The 23192-nt window shown below is 38.3% G+C and overlaps 1 protein-coding gene and 1 non-coding gene across 2 annotated transcripts; both read right to left on the reverse strand.

Moving 5' to 3' along the window:
• Window positions 1–563: 563 nt before the first annotated feature.
• Window positions 564–13824, reverse strand: LOC131462747 (POU class 2 homeobox associating-factor 2-like). Its single transcript, XM_058634249.1, has 5 exons — window positions 13629–13824; window positions 12205–12305; window positions 3941–3980; window positions 3087–3391; window positions 564–1860 (listed from the first exon to the last, which is right to left on the reverse strand). Exons 1-5 carry the CDS (start codon window positions 13636–13638, stop codon window positions 1432–1434), a joined length of 885 nt encoding a protein of 294 aa, XP_058490232.1. The 5' UTR covers window positions 13639–13824; the 3' UTR covers window positions 564–1431.
• A 7756-nt stretch (window positions 13825–21580) lies between these two features.
• trnae-uuc (transfer RNA glutamic acid (anticodon UUC)) lies at window positions 21581–21652 on the reverse strand. Its single transcript has one exon. It is a non-coding gene; the product is annotated as a tRNA-Glu (tRNA).
• Between the last annotated feature and the right edge of the window lie 1540 nt (window positions 21653–23192).

Below are 23192 nucleotides of genomic sequence, written 5' to 3' on the forward strand. Positions count from 1 at the left end.
AAATGGGGGAAAAAATCAAATTGATGTGTGGAATAAAAACTCCTACAATATTTGTGCCAAAGTAACACTTCAGTCCAAGAGATCAGTGTGAAAACACAGTGTATAAATCTTAGGCCACCGTTAGCTGTCATAATTATTGCTCAATCTCTTCATTAGAAAACATCCAGAAAAAGCTAGAAATATGTATGCAGTATTAAAAAAAAGAAAATGATCAGAAAAGAAAAAACTTCAGTGTTAAGTAAGTAAGTGTGGCCCACCCTTACACTTGAACAATAGCAGGATTCTGGCTCTCACTCATTCATCTTCTCCTGAGAGTCACAGGGGGGCGCTGTGCCACTCTCAGCTGACACAGGGTGAAAGGCGGGGGTTACACCCTGGACAGGTCACCAGTCCATCACAGGGACACATATAGAGACAAACCACCATCCACTCTCACACTCACACTGTCAATTCGGGGTGATCAATGTGCCTAATCCCCAAATCTACATGTTTTTGGACTGTGGGAGGAAACTGGAGAACCTGGAGGAAACCCCCCCCCCCCCCCCCCCCCCCACACACACACACACAAGGATTCTGGCTCTTTTAAAACTAAATAACTCATTAATGTCATTGGTAACACCTATAGGCCGGCTGGGAAAATTGTTGCTCAAGTTTAACTCATTAGTAACTTGGTAATATATAAGACCAACTGTCAATGGCATCATTTCATTAAATATACCAAACAATCTTAGAATTTGACTGACGTAAAATCATAATTCTGCATCAACTAATGCAGTGAAAGTCCAGAGTCCAGACCTGAATATTACAGATGCAGTATTTGGGATCACCTGCACAGAGAAAGAAGTAAAAATCCTAAACTTTAATCTTAAAAGAAAAAGGAGCCTGGTATCATAGATCAGAGAGATAAGAGATAAGATAAGTGCCAGTGGAGGTTACACTTAACACTGACTTTTGCCCAAATAAAATGTATGATTTATTTTCCAGTGTGTTCTGGTTGTTTCTTAATTGACTGAAAATTAAATAAAACTTTGCTAAAATGACACTAGTGGTGATCTAGGAGCTTTGCACAGGACTACACTCTGTTTTGTTTTTTGTTTTTTTTAATTAGCTGAGCAACTCCATAACCGGACCCACTGGAAACCACAGAAGCCCCCAACTGTGTTCAGGATGTTTTTGGGTCTTTAACATGTAACACGTAACCACACATCTTCATATCATACACCAAGACTGAGTCCATCATTTCAATTCTTTTCATATAAATCAAATAAACAAAACAACACACATATAAATAGGGATTCCAACATCTCATCAGACTATATTGGCAATGCATTAAAAATGTCCTATCAACAGAATCTCACACACACCATCTGTGTAACTGTCTGTGAAACCTCCGTCTTCGTCTAAATCCTGAACCTGTGGCCTGTCCTCCTGTCAGTACGCCCTCCTGATCTCGTACGGCGACCACGGGCTCACCCCGTCCTCTTTAGCCCACGAGGCTTGAGCCTCACCGTTGGTCGGGAGGCTGCCGTGGCTGTCGGTGTCCTCAGTCCCCATCTTGGACACCAGGTCGCTGCTCATGTATGGAGAGCAGGAGAAGGAGGAGGAGGAGGGAGCAGGGTAGGAGCTGCTGGTGGTTAAAGAGTGGTAGTGGGCGTCCTCCAGTGGGTGCAGCGTGTAGGGCTGGCTGCTGGGGATGGAGCACATGGGGGAGCCTCGGCCGTTGGACCTGTATTGGGACGGACTCTCTGGAGGTTCAGGGCTGGGCATGGAGGGTGGGACACTGATGGCGGCCAGGCTGTCCGGACAGAGCGTCTCCACCTGGGATCCTGGCTCTGGAACTGACTGCTCCCATGAGTCTCTCTGAAGCAGGAAGAGAGGAGAGGAGAGGATGAGTCATTCATTCATTCATTCATATAGTCACGAAACAAGGATGTGTCCATTACATATGCAGGGTTCATATGACAATGATCTCCTTTATATTTGCTCTGATTCACTGGTGCCAAGTACACAAGAGCATTCATGCAGTATTAAGTGATACTGGAATAGTTCTTCCTTTTAAATGATATATTATTTAAATCTCTTAAACCTCTTGCTTCACTGCTCTGAAACAAAAAGAGGTGGAGGGCATTTATTTTACTGGGCTCACAAGACTGAAATATTATCACATTCAAAGTTCAGAAGTCATTCGTCAGTGTTGTTGAGTAAATAACCTGACACTCACAAAGACCATGGGGCTAATACTCGACTTTCCACCCCTGCAGTCACCACCTCTTTGACCTATTGACCTCTGAGAGATGTTACAGGTCAACCCTGTCACACACATCTCAAGATTCAAAGATTTAAAGTTTGCACATTAAATAAGAAAATGCACCACCCACTCTTCTACTTTATTTTAACCTCCAATAAAGAAACATGGAGTTTATTTCAGTTTTTGTTATCAGGTGATCTCCTTTTATTTTATTTAATGTCTGATGTTCTTATGCTTGCATCAAGGGCACATTTTGACATAGTGTGTGAGTGAGTGAGTGTGTGCGGTGCTGATTGGTGGTGTTTGGGTGAGAAATGTGAGAGATGTATTACTAATTTAAGGAAAAAAATGGGTGGAGACAGTTACCGCCCTCACCTTCCTTTGATCTGTATGCAGGTTACTGTGGCAACCGTAGTAGTAAAGAACACACCACTGTACGCTGTGCCAACTTGGACGTTGTTTGGAAAAGAAATGCAAAGGAAAAAGGGCTGGGTGCTGTTTTTCCCGTAAAAATAAGACTTTAAAGTTTAATATAGAAGGAGCTAGAAAGGCACATTGAATTCTACTGACCATAGTTAATCACATCCAGATATACTGTCAACAGTTAGCGTATAAATAAACGGGGATAAAAGCAAGTCAATATCATATCAGGTCTGTCAGAAGAGTGACTCAACATGGATACTGATGTTATTCCTGATGCTAAAAAAACAAACTTTGTTCATTATATTATGTTAAAATGAGACAATGTTAAAACATGTTTGCACTGACCCCACTCTTTCTTTTGACCTGTTTTTTTTGTTTGTTGTTTTTTCATTTAGTTTTGGATGAAAAATCCTACCAGAAATAGATGAGAGGGCTCTCCACTGAAGGGAGGCAGCAGGGATGAAAGGGCCGACGAGGGCAGGAAGGAACCTCCAGAGCTGGAGAAGGCCGTGGCATTGCGATAATCACCAAAGGCCTCTGGGTAGTAGCTGTCGATGAGGGACGAGTAGCTGCTCATTGTGGACGGCTCGCAGCCCAGAGATTTACCCCCGAGGGAGGAGGAGTAGATGTCAGGGGAGAACTGCTTGGCAGATGGACAGAAGTCTGACTCGGAGATGAAGGGACGCCTCATGCCATAGTAACTGGGCAACATGTGAGATCCTGCAAAGAGTAGAAATCAGTCATTCATGGGTTTGTTTAGGTGACCAAAGACTTTTTTTATGAGAAATTTATATCTACAATTCACCTCTGAGCCACATGAAAGTGGGTTTCTACAATAATAACCCAACTAGCAGCAGACACTGACTGCTTTAATGAGCTAAATAATCGCCTGTGAGGCAACAGAGTAAAGTTGGTGTTTTAAAGAAAGGCAAAACACAGACACTTTCTAAAATGCATGTACTGTTCCCCTCTTTTACGTCACACTGGGATGCAATACTTTACTTAAAAAATGAGATATCCCATTAAATCCAGTAAAGGATTTAACTTGTGTATGTTTTTGCATACCTACAATAAAGTAGTGTTACAGAAATGGCAGAAAAATAGTCAGATATTCAAGATTTATGTTTGAGATGGTGGTAATATTTTGTCCCTATATGAAAGGATTGGGAAACATAAGGGCAACAGTACTTTTAAACTGCTCCATCTAAAACCTGGAATTCCCAAAATGTGCAGATAGTCATGAGTCAGTGACGATCTGATGATTCTCACCTGGCATCTGGACAAATGAAGGTGAAGTGGTCGCTCCTCCCTGTGGAAAAGAAATGACACTTGAAATGAGTCTGGAACCTGAATGGTTCTTTCAGTCACAGAGAAATCAACATAGACATATTATTATCATCAGGGAGGGACACAAAAGTCTCAAGATTGTCAAATGTTTAATATATTGGGTTCGTTTGACCATTTGCTCTAAAAGTTTGCTCCATAATTTCATTTCAAGTTTGATTTCATTGTCTCACCTTTTATTTTACTTTGAAACAAACACAGAGGAAAACACTGTAACCAAGTACATGTTATATGTCCAAACTATTATTGATAGAAATTAATTCTATTTGTGTTATTTACTCCAAATCAAAAGGAGTGTTTGTTTTTTTTAACTATAGAGGGCAGTAAAATCTCAAAAGTGATTCATTTGCACTTATATTCAAAGTGAAACACTAGCTGTGGTTTCAATGAACTTGAATTAAACAAGTAAACCAGTTTAATGGCTTTGGCTTTCAAAACTAATGTTTAAATATCTAAACACACTACTGAGGGGCCCCCTGATCACCAGCAGCCGCTTAGTTCACTTATGCTTTGGGTTCGCTTTATATAAAATAACATAATAATAACAAATATACATACTGTATTTCAAAGGTTGTGTCTAAATAATTAAAATCACGAGTTCCCCTGATAATTTTAATTAATTCTACATTGAAGGTGACAAACTGGTATATGAAGATATGTGTGGACGAACAGCGGAGGCTCATCCATGCAGAAGGAATTACACATGAACGTGGAATCAATAATAACAGAAGCAGCGACACACTAATACACATCATAATAATACATTATTTTATCTCTTGTAATTAAAATATACATATACTCTGTTAAATAAAATGAGCCATTCCATTTGAACATATTTCCTGGTAAGTTGATAATAACCATAAATTTAGCCTAATAAAACATAATATGAAATTTGGTATTGTTCACAATTTTGTCACCAGAAAATGCAGTTGTGTTTTATTATTTAGTAATATTTAGTTTAAAATCCATGTAACAATAAGTCAATAATGCAATAACTTATTATATTATGGACAAAATTGTATAAAACATTATTTGATCAGACATTTTTATTACATTGTCGGCCAGTTATTGCTTTATAGCCTTTTATTACAGTGAGAACAGAACAAACAGTTACCATGTTGTTGTTAGTTATTACACTCGTGGCTGCGACGCTTTTCCTTCTTACCCACATTATATTGAATAAGGAATATATTTGACACACATTTGATCAAGATTAATTCAGTCTCTTTGGTTGTTTTTTTTTATAATAAACGCAACCCTTTGCTTCCCTCTGACTCTGCCGGAATCTGTTGCTATAGAAACAGCCTCATACATACAGACTGGAGAGGGACACAAGGACAAGGTTGGACAGGATAGGTGTGTTTGCATACTGCTAGCATGAACGAGTTGATATTAAGCCGGCGTTGGCCGGGAGGCAAGCAAATTTTGAGGGCAGAATTTGAATGTGATTTGCCAGTGCCAAGACTTCCTCATGTGGCCCAGGTATGGCTGACTGCATCTCTGAAGGCTGTGTATGGAAATCAGCACACTCAAGCTCAGACTGTGTGTGTGTGTGTGTGTGTGTGTGTGTGTGTGGGGTAGTGGAGGGGTGAGGGTCATGATGAAGGCTTTATTATTGAGCCTAGTTTTGGAGAAAAAGTCTTCCTTCCTTTGCAAAAGACACAGTGTTTAAGAGAAATATTTTAAGGTGTGCCTATTTCACACTTAAATAAATAAATGAATAAACGTATGTATGAATGTCTGTATATTTTGTAAGAATATTCATGTGTTCATTTTCTTCCTTGTCCTACTGGGTCATTTGTGTCTTCAATTGTTCTCAGTTTTTAAAACTGTATTTTTTTTTTTAATTAACCATAAATACCATTTTGGGTTTTATTTGCTTATATCATATTTCCTGTGTAAATTTTCTCCAACACCAGACGAGATTTCTTGATGACAGCCTCAGCTGCAGTTTCTAGTTTTATAAGACTAGCGTAAGAACTCAGAGAAAGATCAAACCTCTGCTGAGGCAGCTCTAAGTCCCACAGTGTCAAAGCCCACAGTGTCCCACAGTGTTTTTTCTACCAAACTATGTCTTTAAAGCATTACTAACTTTTTTTTAGCAGAGTTATGAACAATAATGACCAAAAAGTTTTACTTTAAAAAAAAGTTCCTATATATATATGTATCCATATCTCCACCAAAATCAGTCAGAAGAGGTTACTAGCTGGTTAGCATGTTAACTTGCAAATAAGTTATAGATATCAAACAAAGACAAGATGGAGATGTTTTATTCACTAGAGAAGGGGAATTAAAGTTGGTGCCAAACTGTGTTCAATTAAAACAGTTTATGTCATCTATTTAAAAAAACTAACAAAAAAACTACATATACCCTCTTTAAGTTCAGAGATGTGTGTTCTTGCTGTGAATTACCTTGGTTAACCTTTACCCTGAGAATCATCACTAATCTCATTTGTGATTATAAAAAGTCCCAGACTTGAGTTTTCTCCATCACACTGCATTCATTTATGTAACGCCAGCGTGTTTGGGCAGTCCACGTTAATACAAATGTTCCCAGTGAAGAGAGATGATGTAAGACCTTTATATTTATGCTGCTCCGTGTTCCAACATGAACAGAGTCACTTTGTGGTCAGAGTTTGCTCTTCTTTCTCAATGGCCTTTTATTGTCGGGGATAAAAGACAAGCATTAACCAACACAAAGACATGCATGGCTTTAGTTACTGTGTGTCTCTGTGCAGCATCACGTGCTGTTTATAATCATGTGTGAGTAAAGTCTGCAGAGAAAAGGCGCTGAAGTGCAGGCCAGATCCAGACGGGCGACAAACTAAAGGAAGAACCTGAATAACCCACACAGATGCCTCCACACAGGTGCACTGCATGGTTCAATGAAGCAACTGACATCCCAGCATGCTCTGTGTTAGTCACACGCTTTAAGTGACACGCAGGCGTAGTGGTCACTGACTTTGCATCATGATGGCAACAGGAAGAAAAGCTCTATGAAAGTGGATTGTTGTTGAACAGCATCAGTCACAGAGATGTTCAACTGGCTGCTGTTTCAAAAGAACAATAAATGAGATAATAAATGAGACATTTCTACCCTGACGGGAACAGTCACCTGCAGCTCGAAGCCAAACCAATACAAAAAAAAAACACCTTGTTGAGGATTTTTCCTCACAGTGTCACACACGTCATTGTTGGGTTATTATAAACCAATGTGAGGGATCAGCTTCACTAACATTAGTAACACACACACACACCAAATTGTCATTTTCATTTAAAATTCTGCAAACAACATGCACCACTAACACACCCACCATAACAGAGCTTCTAGCACAGTTTTGTGTGTGAATGTGCACAGACACAGTGTGATGCCAGATCAAGGTGCAGCTTCTTATTTCCATCTTCCAGAAACTTTGGCAACCACACTCTCCAGTGTTTAAAATTGCAGTTTAAGTTTGCAGGATCCATTTTAGAGGCCAAATGTGGCCGTTGAGATTTTACATTCACGATATGAACTAAAGTATTTGGTCACAACTGTTAAGTATTAAATTCAGGTGTTTCAATTAGGCTTATCTCCAATGAAGGACAATCTTAACTCAGCAAACCAAGACATGGTTTGACGAGTTTCTGTCCTGACCTCAGTTTGGGATGACCTGGAACAGAGATTACAGATCCAGCATCAGTGCCTGACCTCATAAATGCTCTACACAATAAATGGACATTCGTTCAAATAGCAACACTTTGAGTGGAACACTTTGAGTGGAATATATGTATTTGAATACACCATTACTGTGCCTGTTGGTGTAATGGTAATTAAACCTAATACCTCCTAATACCATATATTGTATATTCCCTTTAAAACACATATATAGTAAAAATCATAGTTTTAAAACACTCCAGGGTGTCCTCCTACACACCTGCTTCTTAACTGAGGTCTGCTGCTGCTCATCATCTTTACACACACCACCAACATCAACCCCTCCTCCTCCAGGTGAATATATTTGCCCCTGAGTACTGATAATGTCAGTTTATGTTGCCATAAAACTATAAATGATATATATTTTTCCATTGTGTTCCATCCAACAACAATTACAAAGGTATACCGCAGCTGGGCTGTCAGCGGTTATTCAAATGTTTTCGTTTGGATGATTTTTAAAGAGTTCCCTTTACAAATGAACACTTGGAAACAATTACATTCACATACTGTTTTCATAATATTCATTTATTTTATACACAGACCCTCAGAAAATATCTGTGTTATTCACATTTGTCATTTAAAGTTCAGGATATTAAATGGAGCGCAGTTAGTTTGCTAAGTTTGGAAAACGGCTGATGTACCCAATCTACAAATGCCACATCTCCCAGGGTCTGCAGAAAAGTAAAATAGCTATATGTATTAAATCAGCCATGAACACAGCAGTGTGACCAGATCTCAAGCTAACAGCCAGATCTACTTTCCACCTTCCTCAAACAATCCACCTTTTTACACCTTTGACTTGTGTCTGCCATCTCTGATTGCCTTGTTATGCTGTTTCACACAGTGAGACTCACATGCTGGGACATTTTCTGCCCCTTGTCTGTATATTTATTTACCCATTAATGGTTTGATGTGGATGAAACTGATGCAGTAGATTTCATTGTGACCTCAGATCACCCCAGCTGAACAGATAAGGAGACTCTGTCAGGAGAGCGGATTATAGTCACACATTCTGACCATGTTGTGGTCAAGAAACATTACAAACTAGAGAATCTTAGCACGTTAACACAGTAATTACCTCCTTGAGTCATTACCTACAGTCCTTTACCTTTTGGGTTGTGTTGCTCACAATCAAACTGACAGATGAGCGTGGCCAAAAACATAAAGCTCTTTGGCAGAGATACTGCAGAGGTACAGTCACTTGCTCCCAAACCTCACACAGTTTGCTGTCTTCTTGGTGTGAAGCCACCAGAAACAAACATGACATCTGTGTCAAGGGCCAATCCCTCAAAGACTCAGAAGTAGCCAAGTCACCAGTATACTTTGGTATCATCTCCTCACAATTCAGTACAAGCAAGTTGAATAAAGAACGTTACATTTTCTACTTCTACTGTCTTTGCTTTAGCATGACTTTTTTTCCCCACAACATCTGGGAGTCAAGTCAGGAAGAACATGTAAGTAACAGAACATTCCTCTTTGTAAACAAACTGACAGTAAAATACACAAGCCTTTACTTCAGAGTGTACTCGGACTTTTCCCAGTTTACTCAGTTTCCTGAGCAAGGACCAATCTATTATTTGATTTATTTATAATTTAAACTTTTTAACCCTCATTTGATGTTCAAAGTACTTTGCACTGTGAAATCTCATTCGATAACTATATGGCTTTTGTTGAACTGGTAAACGTTAAAATAACTTAAAAATAAGAAAAGTAACTCAAGTAGAGAAGAGTCATTAAAACTCAGACTGTATACGCTCAGCCTGAGCATGTGTCTTTATTGCTTATAAATGTAATGTTTAAAATCAGAAGGAATATGTTGCTGTATTTTTGTTTAACGATGTGACTTTTTGAAAGAAAGGAAAACTTTATTTGGAGTTTTCTAGCATACCACTGTATATATGTAACACTGTCACTGCAGCAGTGACTGAGGTTTTATTGCTTTGTCCAAGACAACAAAGCACAAACTGGTTACTTCAGCTGTCGTTACAGTCTCATCTGTGGACTCACTGACCCCTGACAGACACACTAGTGTCTTCTCTGAACCCACTGCTGCTTCCACACGCAGCAGATTATTGTTTCAACACGGAGCTCATCGAGTTCCAAACAAGTCTGGCTTCAGTTCATTGAGTGAAGAAAAGGACCTAAGCCTCACGTAGCACTAAAGCAAAGTCTGCTGTGGTTGTTTACACGTTCAAACTCTTTCAGAAGCTTTCAGGAACTTTTGGAGATGACTACACCAGATAGTTGTTAGCCAGATCAATTCATGGTCAGTGTGGACATTTAGAAGGTTATATAGAATACTGTCAACCTTGTCCTTAGTGTGGAAGAATCTGAGACAAACATGTATAAGGTATACACATCAAATGTGTCTGTATAAAAGCATCACCAGCACATCAGGCTCAAAGACGACAGCTGTGACAAAATGTGATGTACACAGTTCAGAGAAAATAAAATAAAACAAAACAATACCCTTTTTAGAATATTACACAATCTCCTATTTAACCTGTACTGTATTGCTTTGCCTCATTATTTTCAGTACATTTACATGACATTAGAAAATAAAGATGGATTGTGTTAGTCCAACTGAAGCTCTATAATACATGTGAACATGTTAGTCTGACAGAAAGGCTAAAAACCCCCAGATAATGTGACTGGGCGTGGCTTGTATACCATCAGTCGTGCTTAGGTCGGCCTAGGTGCTTTGCACACGTGCCACAGCTCCTCCCACCCCCTTGCTGGATAATAGCAGGGGCCGGTAAACAGAAGAATAAGACGATTGTGACAGAAACATGGCAAAATCGCCCCATTTATAATTATGGATAAAAAAAAAAAGAACTACATTCTTCATTTAATCTGCATACCAGATTTAATCTATATTCATACCAGCAAATATATGAATCTAAAAGTCTAAGCCGAGTTTATTATCATCCTTTCCTGGACACACTAATGCTGATGCCTCTGGACACACTGACGACGACGTGTCCAGAGAATGATCCGTATTTCCTATGCTGTTCATACAGTGTATGAATAAAGTTTTGTTTTGCTCTCACTCCTCTACAATGAGTCAAATCCTTCATCACACACTAAATCCTCCTCCTCACTTAGAAATCCCTTCATTTCTTGTCTGTCCATCCTGGACCCTGCAGTCCTCAAATACATCTGCTTACAATCCTTCTGAGCAGCCTGACAAGCTCTGGTCACAGGGAATTCTGTGTGGCAGAGATTAGTGACACCTTATAGTCGTCTTCAAAACAACTCCTAAAAATAACTACATTCATTGTCCAAAGTTGTGCTTACATTATTTTCTGTCATCAAACTTTTACGTTTTTCCCCAACTCTGGAGACAAGTCTGAACTATTGTTATTATGGTTAATGTAACAAACATTTTTACTGCAGTTTTGCCGTTTTTGCAGTTTTGACATAAACTTTATTGAAACAATTTTTGTTTGAATTCAGCTCCAAAAGAAACTTGTCTTACGTCACATTGTGATTTTATGAGTAAGAGTAAAGTAATTTCTTATAACTAATTAAGGAGTAATATGGTTACTCTTTAAAGTGCTGATGTACATATCAAATAATAAGTAAAGAGAGAAAAAGATAACGATGATATTTTAGTTTAATCCCAGTGCATCAGCCTGGTGGTTGTGATCACTTTGCAACATGTACTGAGGTTACAAAACACTTTAAATGATAAATGCTGTGTATTATAAAGAAGCTATTCCAGGACACTCTTTGTCAAATCTAATTATATTTCCTCTTTTGTCTTTCACACAGTCCCATCAGTGCCTATGTGGTTCGTGGCTTGCATGTCTATAGAGTGGACATGCCGATGCTAAACACAAACCAAACAGTCAATACTGTTCTGTGAAAGCCTTTTGACAGGCAGTTTGTGGAAAATGAAAAGCCAGTCTTGCTTGTGCACGCAGACGTCTAAAGCAGATTTATTTTTCTCTCTGTGTGTGTGTGTGTGTGTGATGGCCTGTGTTTCTGAGAAAACAATAGGAGGTTTGTGTGCGGCCTGCACACAGCAGAGGACAATGTCAGCTGGCAGGTGTGCGGGGATCAAACTTTGCATAGGCAGCCTCTGTCTCTGCTCCCTGTCTACCTCAATCCCCCCCACCACAGCCGTGCCTCCACCTCGGGGCAGTTTCTGCGTGATCATGGCCATTGCCACTGCGGGCATTGTGTCAGCGTTCTTTTGTGAGGTCAGGATGGGCCTTGGCGCTTTGTGTCTCTCTGCACACAACACTTTCGGCTATTTACAGATTGGCTTTGCAAGCGCTTGAGGGGAGCGGAGACAGATGGATGAACCATGCATCGTTACTCCACAAAACAAGCCGAATGTAAACAAGGAGAAGAGATTTTTTTTTTGTTAAGCGACCTCTTAATTGTGTTGCCCAACAGAATGTCAGCTGCGGTTATACTGTTTGATTTAGGAGACAAATGAAGTGACGGCACAAAAGCAGAGCAGTTTAGAGGAGATTGTGCTTACACTGTATCTGGGTCCACTTGTCTGTCTGGATCTCTTCTCTGCCAGCAGGTCCTTGACTGTATGCTTCACTCGAACGCCTTGGTACACTCGCTTAGAGTAGTCTGGACACAAGGGGAGAAGGTTTTTATGATCACACACCAGATACAAATCCAGAAACAGCTTCATACAAATTTTCATTCATCCCCACAAATGTGCATTGATTTGAATGTTTCACAGTTTTATGTATATCGACCAATGACTCTATGGGATTGGTGTGTAAATGTCATGGAAATGGCCTTTGGTTTGGTCAATGCAAATGGACTGCTAAAAAGGCCAAATTTACTACAAACAAACACTCACTCACTCACTAGAGGACTCATTATGGTTTTAGAAACACAAAACACAGTTGACAAGAGAATCTAACAACAATCAGAAATCCTGCAAGTGTACATCATGGTAAGCAAGGCAAGTGTATTTGTATACAACTGCTCATACACAGGCCGACTCAAAGTGCTTTACAAAGAAGAGAAATACATTATAGGCTCATTATAATGTAAATTATAAATTAAATAATTATAATATATAATTAAATATAATTATAAATTAAAATAGACATATTCATAAGTGATGAACGTGTGATTTGCCTATAAAAGTGCATTTAAAAGACAATAATAATGAAATACTAAGTGATTATGTGAGAATTTAAGAACAAAGCTGCAGTGAACAATAATGTTTACTGATTTGAAACATTACTATCCTGCACATAGAGCACATCTCTGACCAGGGATGTATATATATATATATATATATATTTATATATGGTGTGATTTAAGGATATTATGGGATGCATTCATGAACATTTACTGCATTACTATGATTGCTTGCAAAAAAAAGACAGGTATATATATATATATATATATATATATATACATATATATATATTCCAGATAATTGAATGGATATTTAAGACTTTCAGACATTCTTGAAAATATGAAAAACAAATATCAATTTAATAAAAATATTATTCTATATTCAAATATATGTTATGATATATATTATTGTTGTTGTTGTTGTTGTACGATGGATGTTACATTCTATCTTTACACTAAACTGATACTTCTGAAAATATAAATATAATAGGCAAAATATACAAAACATGGTAAATTAAATAGTATAATCATCAAACTAATATATTTGTGTGTGTATTACCTATTTTATATTTATAGGCAAAATATATATACATTAAATGCCAAATTTAATATGCATTGTATAAACACACATTATACATGTACATGTACATATAATGTGCATTATAATAGAGTAATTGTAATTGTAAGTCAAATACCCTAAAATATATATGATATATGAAATAAAAAACATAAGAGATGCATTTTAAAGCAGCAAGAGAACCAGAGCGAGTCTGTAAATGAATGAGTGGGTCTCACCTGTGTCCATGATGCTGTTGTGCAGTCTGATACACTCCCACACACACTGACACACGCACACACATACACACTCAAGCGCACACGCACCCACACACACACACACACAGACAGGCCTCTCTGTTCTCCCGCCTGCTGTATTTGCCTACAGTAGTTGAATCCCAGTGTGCAGCACCATACTGAGCAGTGTGGCGTGCCACGATGGGAGCTTTAACTGTGTAGTGAGGAGGGCAGGGACACATGGAACATGCCACCTCACACTGCAGTCATGGGCAGGCACTTTTTTTCAAAATGACCTTTATCTATTTGTTTAAATGCAAATGTTTGGTAGGGACGTTTTTTCGACTATTTGCATCTGTAGTTGAGATTAGGGGTTGGGAGCATCAGGAGCATGGAGGAGAGTTGGGGAGGTCTGTCTGAGCCATACGCATCATACACACACACACACACACACACACGTATGCATATAAACTGTACATATATATATATGAAAATGTTTCATTCAGTTTGAGCTTTGGCATCTCTGGAAGATAGGGGTAAATTTGGGGAGATAAAAACACATTATACTGTAAAGTATGTTTTTCTACTCCAACCAATAAGTTGAGGTCTGAACCATTAGTAAACAAAACAAACATGACTCCTATAACAGAGATGTAGAAGGAAAAACAGAATTTTTGCTCCGATAAGCAAAATGATGTTGGTTTTTTTTCAAAAAACAGAACGGCATACATACTTTTTACTTAATATTAATAAAACACGTTTAAGAAATTCATCAAGACAGCCCTTGACTTTTTGTAAATTAGATATTTGCATTTACAAAATCACAACTGGTTTTAAATCATGTCTTAAAATCTTGTTTTTATCTGCCATTCCTATTTGTTTTATGTGTTTTCATCTGCTTCATTTGTGTATTATTTATACATTTGTTCGAATACTGTTATCACTGTATCTCTATGTGGATATACCAACTTCCTGATGACTTTATTTGACTCTTGTTAAGCAGTTTGCAACATTGTTAGATAATGTTAAATCAATAATAAAATCAAGTTTATTATCATAATAACAATAGGAAAATTTGTTAGATTACGATTTTATTTAGGTTGTCCTATATACAAGCTAATAAAAAATAAATCCCTCATTTTATTTTCTAAGCAAAGGAGATTCCTGGCTTTCTCCATTATTCTGCAGCTCCATTAAAATTAAGCGATTCCTCCCATGTTTTGCCCCATATCAGTTGTAGATTTTGAGGAACATTACTAACAAATAAACCAATGAATAAACAAAATACACAAAATAAGGCTGTGGTTTAAGGCCCCTTTAACTGTCCTATTGTAAAACACAATTAATCGAGGTAAGTTGAGTTTTCCCTCATTGAGCCTCACATGCTCTAGGTCCGCATGTGGTGGATGTAGCAGGACGAGGAGCAACAGTTTTCTGACTATTACCATAACCATAGTGTCTAGTCACATAGTTTTAACAACCTGTCCTCCAACTGAAACGTACATATAGGTGTTTTTTTCAAACCCTGAAACGTAAATATAGGTCGTTTTTTTTCCAACCCCTGAATACGACGCACAGGTGTTACTGAGGTTAGGGTTAGGGCGAAAAAGACAGGGTTAGGCAGTATAAAGGAAAAGGTGGTATAGTTAGGAATTTAACCCTTGTGGTGAAATCAGCGAAGCAACTAGATTGTATACATGATAGCAGTTGTATATATGCAACCGGCCCTAGCGGTATGCAACCGCTAGGGCCGCTAGTTTTGAAAACGTAGAAATTGGTCGTAATTTCTGCATACGAGCTATTTCTACGTTTCATTGGAGGACAGTCTCAGTTTTAAGTAGAGTGTGATAGGTTTGTTGTTGTTTATAGGCTGGTGAAGGTGACGAGAGCTTGTTTATTTTTGTAACTGACGGCTTTGTGGAATAAACGTTTGGATGCCAGTATTAGTCCAGTCTCACCTCTTCCTTGGAGTCAGAAACTTCATGTCCAGCAAAAGTGGCAGGGAAGGTCCTTTGTTTTGGTTAAGTTTCCTCTACAATCAAAGCTATGGTGTTCTCTGTGTATCAGAAAGGACGCTGTTCTTATTATTCTTACGCTTCTGCTTCAATATTTGAAATCCACACGCTGCTGCTTCGTCCGTTCGGGCTCCTGTAGAAACAAAAATAAAGCAAAGCTTTAGCAAGGCTCATTTGCTACAAAAACAAAATGATGGCTATGTTTAAGTGATTATATCCTTCCAAATACTATGCATATGCATTCAATTTCTGACTCTTAAATGTTATGCACTGTACCTTTAAGGAGGGAGCTCACAGTAGAACCACTGCTATTTTACAGCGATAAACTAAATCCAGTTGATGTCTGATGAGCACCTGATTACGGCTAAGTCCACCTGTAGAAGGCTCCAGAATTGGACCAAGAACATGGTGACCTTCTTGCTGTGAGGCAACATTACTAACCTCTACCCTTCCATGTGGGCCCCCAATATGTAGCACAGACAGTTGTATATTTTGTTGAGTCATGTCCTCATATTAGCAAAAATGATTCTAACACAAAAAATCCATAAAAATCCGTACTTCTTTTCAAGGACCATTTCATTTTCATTGCCTTTTAATGACATCATCATCCACTTTACCCATCTCTGCTATAACTTCAGGAGCAAACTCCTTAAAACACCAGATATTCTGTACCAATAATTGGACAGTTTGTTGTCCTTTTTTTGTCATTTTATTGTGTATTTGTCACTAATGGATCACGATTACTCATTGCGATCTCCTCGTAAAGCTCACACAGGGGAACCAAACAAGATAACACTTCCCATGATCCCATGCTGTTTCCCAACGTCTTCAAACTTCACAGTAATAATGACAAAAGGTATTTTTTTATTGATTTGATTTAGAGACCTTAAGCTCAAATTACTATACTGTGCATTTAACAAAGGGACAACTGTCAACATGTATTCTGGCCATGTTTGTTTGTTTGTCTGTGAGCTGAACAACTCAAAAAGTATAAAATAGATTTCAATGTACAATTCTAAAACAACAACAACTAAAATATATATGTATATATATATATATATATATACATATATTTTAGTTGTATATATATATGTATATATGTATATATATATATATGTATATATATAATAAAAAACATTTCCTTTAAAGATAAGGGAGTGTGTTGACTTGTTGGTGGTGTTTTGCACTCCCTGAGTACTTCCTCCTTGCTTCGTTGCTGTGGGGTTGGGACTTTCACAGGAATAGTCACACCAAAGATTTTCCATTTACCACAGTCCACATGAATCAATGGGGCACATTTGAGTCAGGCCAGGAGCCAACTTCCTCGTAAATATCAGTTTAATGGTTCACTGTACTTAAATGTGATGAAATTATATGTGCTGCTGGCTGCTTTTAGATGTTTTATCAGTTATGCCTCAGATAAGAGATGAGCTGTGCATCCCACAGCTCTCCTCTGCAACGGTCATCAGGAACTCAAGAGGAAGCACGTCAAGTATCTCATTCTGCAAAAGGTAAAATGATGGGGCTGTCCAGGTTGTTTGGCTTACTTTTTCATGTTTCTTTTCCTGATAAGGTTAATTTACTTTTCCTGATAAACTCCGAGGAGCATTAAACGTCTGCTCCTCACAGTTTGAATGGTGCACTGACCGTGTTGCAGGAAGTATCTTGAACAAATAAGGCAAGAGATGTCGTGCCAAAACAACAGACTGGGAAAAACTTGGTATAAAACGCATACATTCACATAATCAATGTGATTTGACATGATTAAAAGTTAAAAAAAACAATCGTGGAGAGTGTGTTTTGACACATGGACACTACATTTTATTGGATGTATACACATATTTCAACAGATAAAGATAAATGGGTCAGCTGTGATCTGCTTGAATTAATTGAAGTCATTTGAATGGCAGAAAACAAACATTTCAGTGAAATGGATTCTATTGAATGCAGTGGTCATTTGCGGCTATTTCTACAAAGAAACGAGAAACTCTTTATAATGCTCAAGAAGGAAATTGAGTAATTTTGAAATAGAGGTAGCATATGAGCTGTAATCACCTTTTAGAGGTTGGAGAACTGTATTGTATTTGTGGTTTTTGCCCTTTGCAGATATTTCAACAAGCTGCATTAATCTATTAAAATATAACACGTGTCAATGGAATCAAAACATTGTGTTGACACTCACATGGGAATACAGTTGGTCATTTTAATGTGTAAACAACTTATTGGCAAATGAGAAACGGTATTTTATTAGTTATGTTGGGGCTTTACAGAGTATTAATCAGGTAAAACAAACTGAGGGGGATTATAATCTGTCAGATAGACCACAGTCCAGTACCACAGTCAGTCATTTCATGAAGCTGTCAGTCTAAGTAAGAGCTGCAGTCATTTTTTGGTAAATGAAAAATGTCATATTTTGGTCCTTTTCAACTGGTAAAAAGGAATATGTATTATGTCCAAACTGTCATTTTGAGACAGAAACAAATGGTAAAAAACAAATGTAAGGTTATATGAGGTTTTCTTAGTCTTGTCATGCACTCAAAGCACTTAACACTGCAGGTATGCCATTCACTGATTCACATTCCCTGTCACACATGCAAGGAGCATTTTGAGGTGGAAACAACCTTTTACTCAATCATTATTATATTATATTATTATATTATATTAGTTGCACTGTTCCTTTACAGAGTATTAATTAAGAAGAGGACAATAATTAGAACAATTACTTGTATTGGCCTTTTATAGGTACATCAGGTACATGACAGGGGGCGTGGTTGGCTTTCTTGTGCAATATGGTTCTATGTATTATGAAAAAGTCCAAATCTTTTATACTTATATAAATATTGTGTTTTATGGTTATTGGTCATTTTTAGAAAGCCACAATCCTCACTAGACTCGTGACTTGTGCATCCTATATCAAGTCTTGTCTGTATGCTGACCTCTAGTGGACTTACATGGGCATTGCAGCTGAATCACGTCTATTCTACTTTGTGTCCACTAGAGGCCAGTAAGAGACAAGTCAAACCAGACAGTACTTGAACACTGACACAGCAATGAGAGTGTGTTGAAAGTGAGTCGTAATAATAATAAGCACAACTCAACAATAGTGTGAGGGCAACAAAGAGCTCCATGAGCATACAGTGAACACACACACACACACACACATGCATTACATCATACACTGAGCAGACCTTTTCTCTCATCACTCTGTCATCAACAGCTTTTAAAGATTAAAGATTATTTTTTATTAATCCCCTTAGGGAAAGTATTCCTCTGCATTTGACCCATCCTAGAATTTGACTTATCATGCTGCCCTGCTGAGTCATGATCTATCACCGGGTTGGTCTGATCACACACTTCTGCTGCTGCTGCTGCTGCTGCTGCTGCTGCTGATGTTGTTGTTAGGCTCCACTGTCAACAAAGAACAGACTGTGCTCAGGTCAGGCTGATTTATCAGCCCGAGCTCTTTTATTGGAAACGTATCTGCCAGTCATAGTCTCTGCACTCTGCTCTTGTATTTGCTGCCAATGGCACTGCAACAGGGCAAGGCGGGCAACTGCCTGACACCCCAGAGATGAAAGGAGGCACCCTTAAAAACAGTGATTACATTAGACCAGAGCCACACTGGATGAGTCTCTGAACAAATTGCTTTTCATGAAGGCGCAGGTTTTAACTGATGTGAGATGCATCTGAGAACCAGATCTCAGTGTGGCCACTCTTTAGGAGTTTTTCAGCAAGAATAGACCTGAGAGAATGACCTCTCAGCGCAGCTTCAGTGTCTATATCTGTTGCATCAATTACAAGCACAAGACCTGTGACCCATTTCAAAGTAAAAGCACTCTAGCATTTCAATTTCCTGAATCAATTCACAAAGCTTTATTGTGAAATATTTGCAGGATTGACAGATGCAGAGCTTCATCATTCTGTAGCTGAATAATGTCTTCAAAAACAATATTGATTTTTACAGGCTTTAACTTTTATGTCAGTTTTCCCCCTTGCTAGGTTGGCTATTCTTTGCAGATTCTATTTCATCTTCTTACAACTGCCTACAACATCAAACATTCACTATTATAGAGTAAATCCAGAAGTAACAAATAAAGCAGAATAAGAAAGTTTTTTTGTTGGTTTTTTTGCTTTGTAACGAGTCTGGAGCAAGTTAGTTTTGCATAACCTGGCCATGTCTAAGATAAGAAATAATCACATTATAGCTTTTTGTATACATATATATACATATATATAATATTATATTATGCTGAGCTAAGCTAACCAACCATGGCCTTAAAATAAAAGACAGGCATGAGTAGTAGCCTACGTTCTACTTTTCATCTTACTCCTGGCAAGAAAGTGAAAAATCCCTTTTAAACATTCTTTCTGGGTTTTATTGCCTTTGTTAGATTACAGTAAGTCAGAGGTCTGACAGATAATATACGCAGTGTTCACAGTCAGGCTCTTAACCTTTCAGAAACAGCTGCACATACCAAAGCTAACATTCTTTCGCAATATACACTAATTCTTTTAAACAACATTAATAAAATTGCCGCTCAGAGCATCAGTCATAACATTACAGAATATGTTCTCTTTTTCTTTGATCCCCAGAAGAAAAGCAAGTGTCTCTTATCATTTTCATTTGACATCTGTCATTTTGAGGTTTAGAAACCAGCAGTTGACATTTTTCCATTTTCTGAATTTTTTTGGAACATCTCTCTCATCGATGTTGATCCACTATTTACATGAAATCAATCAAACTAAAAATCTGAAAGCAAAAAAAACAAAGTATCTTTACATGAGTGATGGCAGCTTTTACCAAACATACTGCTGTGTTTATTTCTTTTCCCACTGAAATATAGATATGAATTTGATGGACTTCAATCAAAAATTTTATTTATTAACGAGTGTAATTTGAACACTGGACTGTTTACATGCTTTAGTAGTAAGTGATTCTGCTGTTCTCCTGTTACATAAGAATGAGCTGATGTTGAGGACCAACAGTCCTTCAGCCTCCTGTCTCCGAAAGTTTCATCTGTTTAAATCTTCCATGAAAACACATCTAGTAGTAGAACAAGTGAAGAAGCATTTCTTCTCATGTATATTCTCTGTCAACATCATGATGAACACCTTTCTTATCACAGGTCATGGCCTTGGAGTGTTGCATGGAACTTTCCAGCGGACAGAGGTTTCTGCCTCAGACAGAGGAGGAGGATTCTCCGTGTGCGTATCATGCACATATATGGATGATTCTCATAAAATGAAATTCCATCTAGTAAATCTTTGGTATGTCTCTGAGCCTCAGCCACTTCCTTTTTTTTTGGAAACTACAGTGTTTCGTCACACTCGAGAGAAATACTTTGAATTCCTCAGAGTCTGGTTGATGTAGTTTGCTGAGTGGGGTAATATAAATGTTTATTCAGGGCCTGTCTGCACAAATATTCATATCACTTTGGCTCAAGGAGGATGACTCATATGAATCTCACACTATCATTGCTGTCCTTGATCGGTCATTTGGGGAGAGACTGAAGAGCTACATCATTATACACCTTTCATTATTTACACTATTACCACGGGCAGCTACCATAAAAGGAAGGACAGATCCAAACTGAACTGCTGGTCAGCCAATATGGACAGTGAGCCATGAGAAGCAAAATCACATGTTTAAATCAATCACAAGTCAAGGATTCTTCCTAAAGAAACACAAGGTATTCTGATTATGCAGAAACTGAACAGGGGAGTGTGTCACTGTGAAAAATGGACTTTGTCAAAGTTGAATTAGAGTTAGTTATTTTACACACACACACCAATTTGTGATAGCGAATTTAACTCATCCTTATTACACACCAGTAGTGAATACACACACAAGCTGTGTGCAGCACTTATCTGCACCCGAAGAGCAGTGGGGCATTGGGTGCCTTGCACAGGGGAAACCTTCAAGGGCTGCACAAAACACAGTTCCCATACCGGGAGTTGAACCCAGGCCGCCTGGGTGAAAACCAGGAATCCTAACCGCTAGACCATATGGGACACGATCTTAGAGGAGACCGGCACATTTTTTAGACTGACGATGAGACCGAATTTATTCTCTGCGCGATTCAAGAATTTGGTTTTTAACGTAAATGGATGGTAGAACATGGTACTTACTCGTCACCAGCTTAAGTTAGATTTAATAGTTCAACTAGAAAATGCCTAATACTAACAAGTTAAAACAATTACATTTTTTAATAAATCTATTTCCTACTAGTGCTTGTGTACTGAGACAGGGACAGTAGGTACAGGAGGTGAAATCAACCACAAACCATAATAATACAGAAACTTGAGTACTTGACAAATTGCTCTTGAAATGCTACCTTGTTAGACGAGTGAGGCCATGCACATTGTGCCATTACAGTTACCTTTTTAGCTGAGTATTAATGTCAGCTCATGCCAACAGTTATATGCTTTGCTTTATTATGAAATTATAGGAACTGTTGCCTCACAGCAAGAAGGTTGCTGGTTTGCATTGAGGTCCAGTTTGCATGTTCTCCCTATTTGTGTGTGGGTTTTCTCCAGGTTTTCTCCAGGTTTCCTCCCACATGTCCAAAAACATGCAGAAGTCAATTGCACACAAATGCCCATAGGTGTGAATGTGTGAGTGAATGCATGGTCTTCGAATGTTGGGCCTGCGATGGACTGTGACGTGTCCAGGGTGTATCCCACCTTTTGCCCTATGTCAGCTGGAGACCCTCATACAGAGGATAAAGCAGAAGACAATGGATGGATGGATGATTGGTTGGTATCAGTTGCCTGGTAAACCTGTGTAAGACATAACAATGGAAAGTGAAAATAATTCACATGGCTCCTGTGCTGAGGATACACAAAATGCATCCTTCTATATTATCTGTCCTTCAGCAGGGTCTGCTCTGGTAATGATCCTTCACTCAAAGAAAGAAGATCTTTATAATTGACTTTTTTCTACATATTTAATTGACAATTGGTACACAGAAGAGGCCATCATAGTAAACAATGTCCAATAAATTCAATAATCAATGCAACAATTTGATCACTGATGGACTTTTTTTTTTTCAAAACTGTGCCCATTATACAAATGTTGTGAGTGATGGAGGTGGAGTGTTTGCATATTGCTTAGCTAAAGATCTGTTGGAGATTAAAAAAAAAATGTGATGTGTTGTCACAATTCCATGAGTTGCCATTTTATTTACTTGGAGTAAATAATTACCGGTAATCTGTGTGGTTTGTGTTTCCATCGCACCTCAAAGTTTCGGAAAAACGACACTCAGTCTCACTGAACCTACTCCTCAGCAAATATGGTCAAAAGAGCCTGGATCCCATTGTACTTCCACTTTTGGGATATGTCCTTTTGTTTGAAATGACTGATATCTTAATGAATAACTTCTTCTTTCTTCTTTTAAAGGTCTTGTGGGTTGCAGGTGCAACGCTGACACATCTACAAAAGGTGCTCCACCAATCAGTGTTCTTCAACACACAGCCCCGCCACTCTAGAGTTCCTGGTAATCTGAAAAGTCCCTAGTTGTGAGAAGGTGCTTCTTTAGGTGAAAGTTTGCGG

The sequence above is a fragment of the Solea solea genome, chromosome 7 (genome assembly GCF_958295425.1).
Source record: "Solea solea chromosome 7, fSolSol10.1, whole genome shotgun sequence".
Taxonomy (NCBI): domain Eukaryota; kingdom Metazoa; phylum Chordata; class Actinopteri; order Pleuronectiformes; family Soleidae; genus Solea; species Solea solea.

Coding starts and splice junctions, on each gene's coding strand:
- LOC131462747 (XM_058634249.1), bottom strand. Junction 3,392..3,940: donor TTCATTTGTCCAGATGCCAG/GTGAGAATCATC, acceptor TACTCTTTGCAG/GATCTCACATGTTGCCCAGT. Junction 1,861..3,086: donor AGCCCTCTCATCTATTTCTG/GTAGGATTTTTC, acceptor TTCCTGCTTCAG/AGAGACTCATGGGAGCAGTC.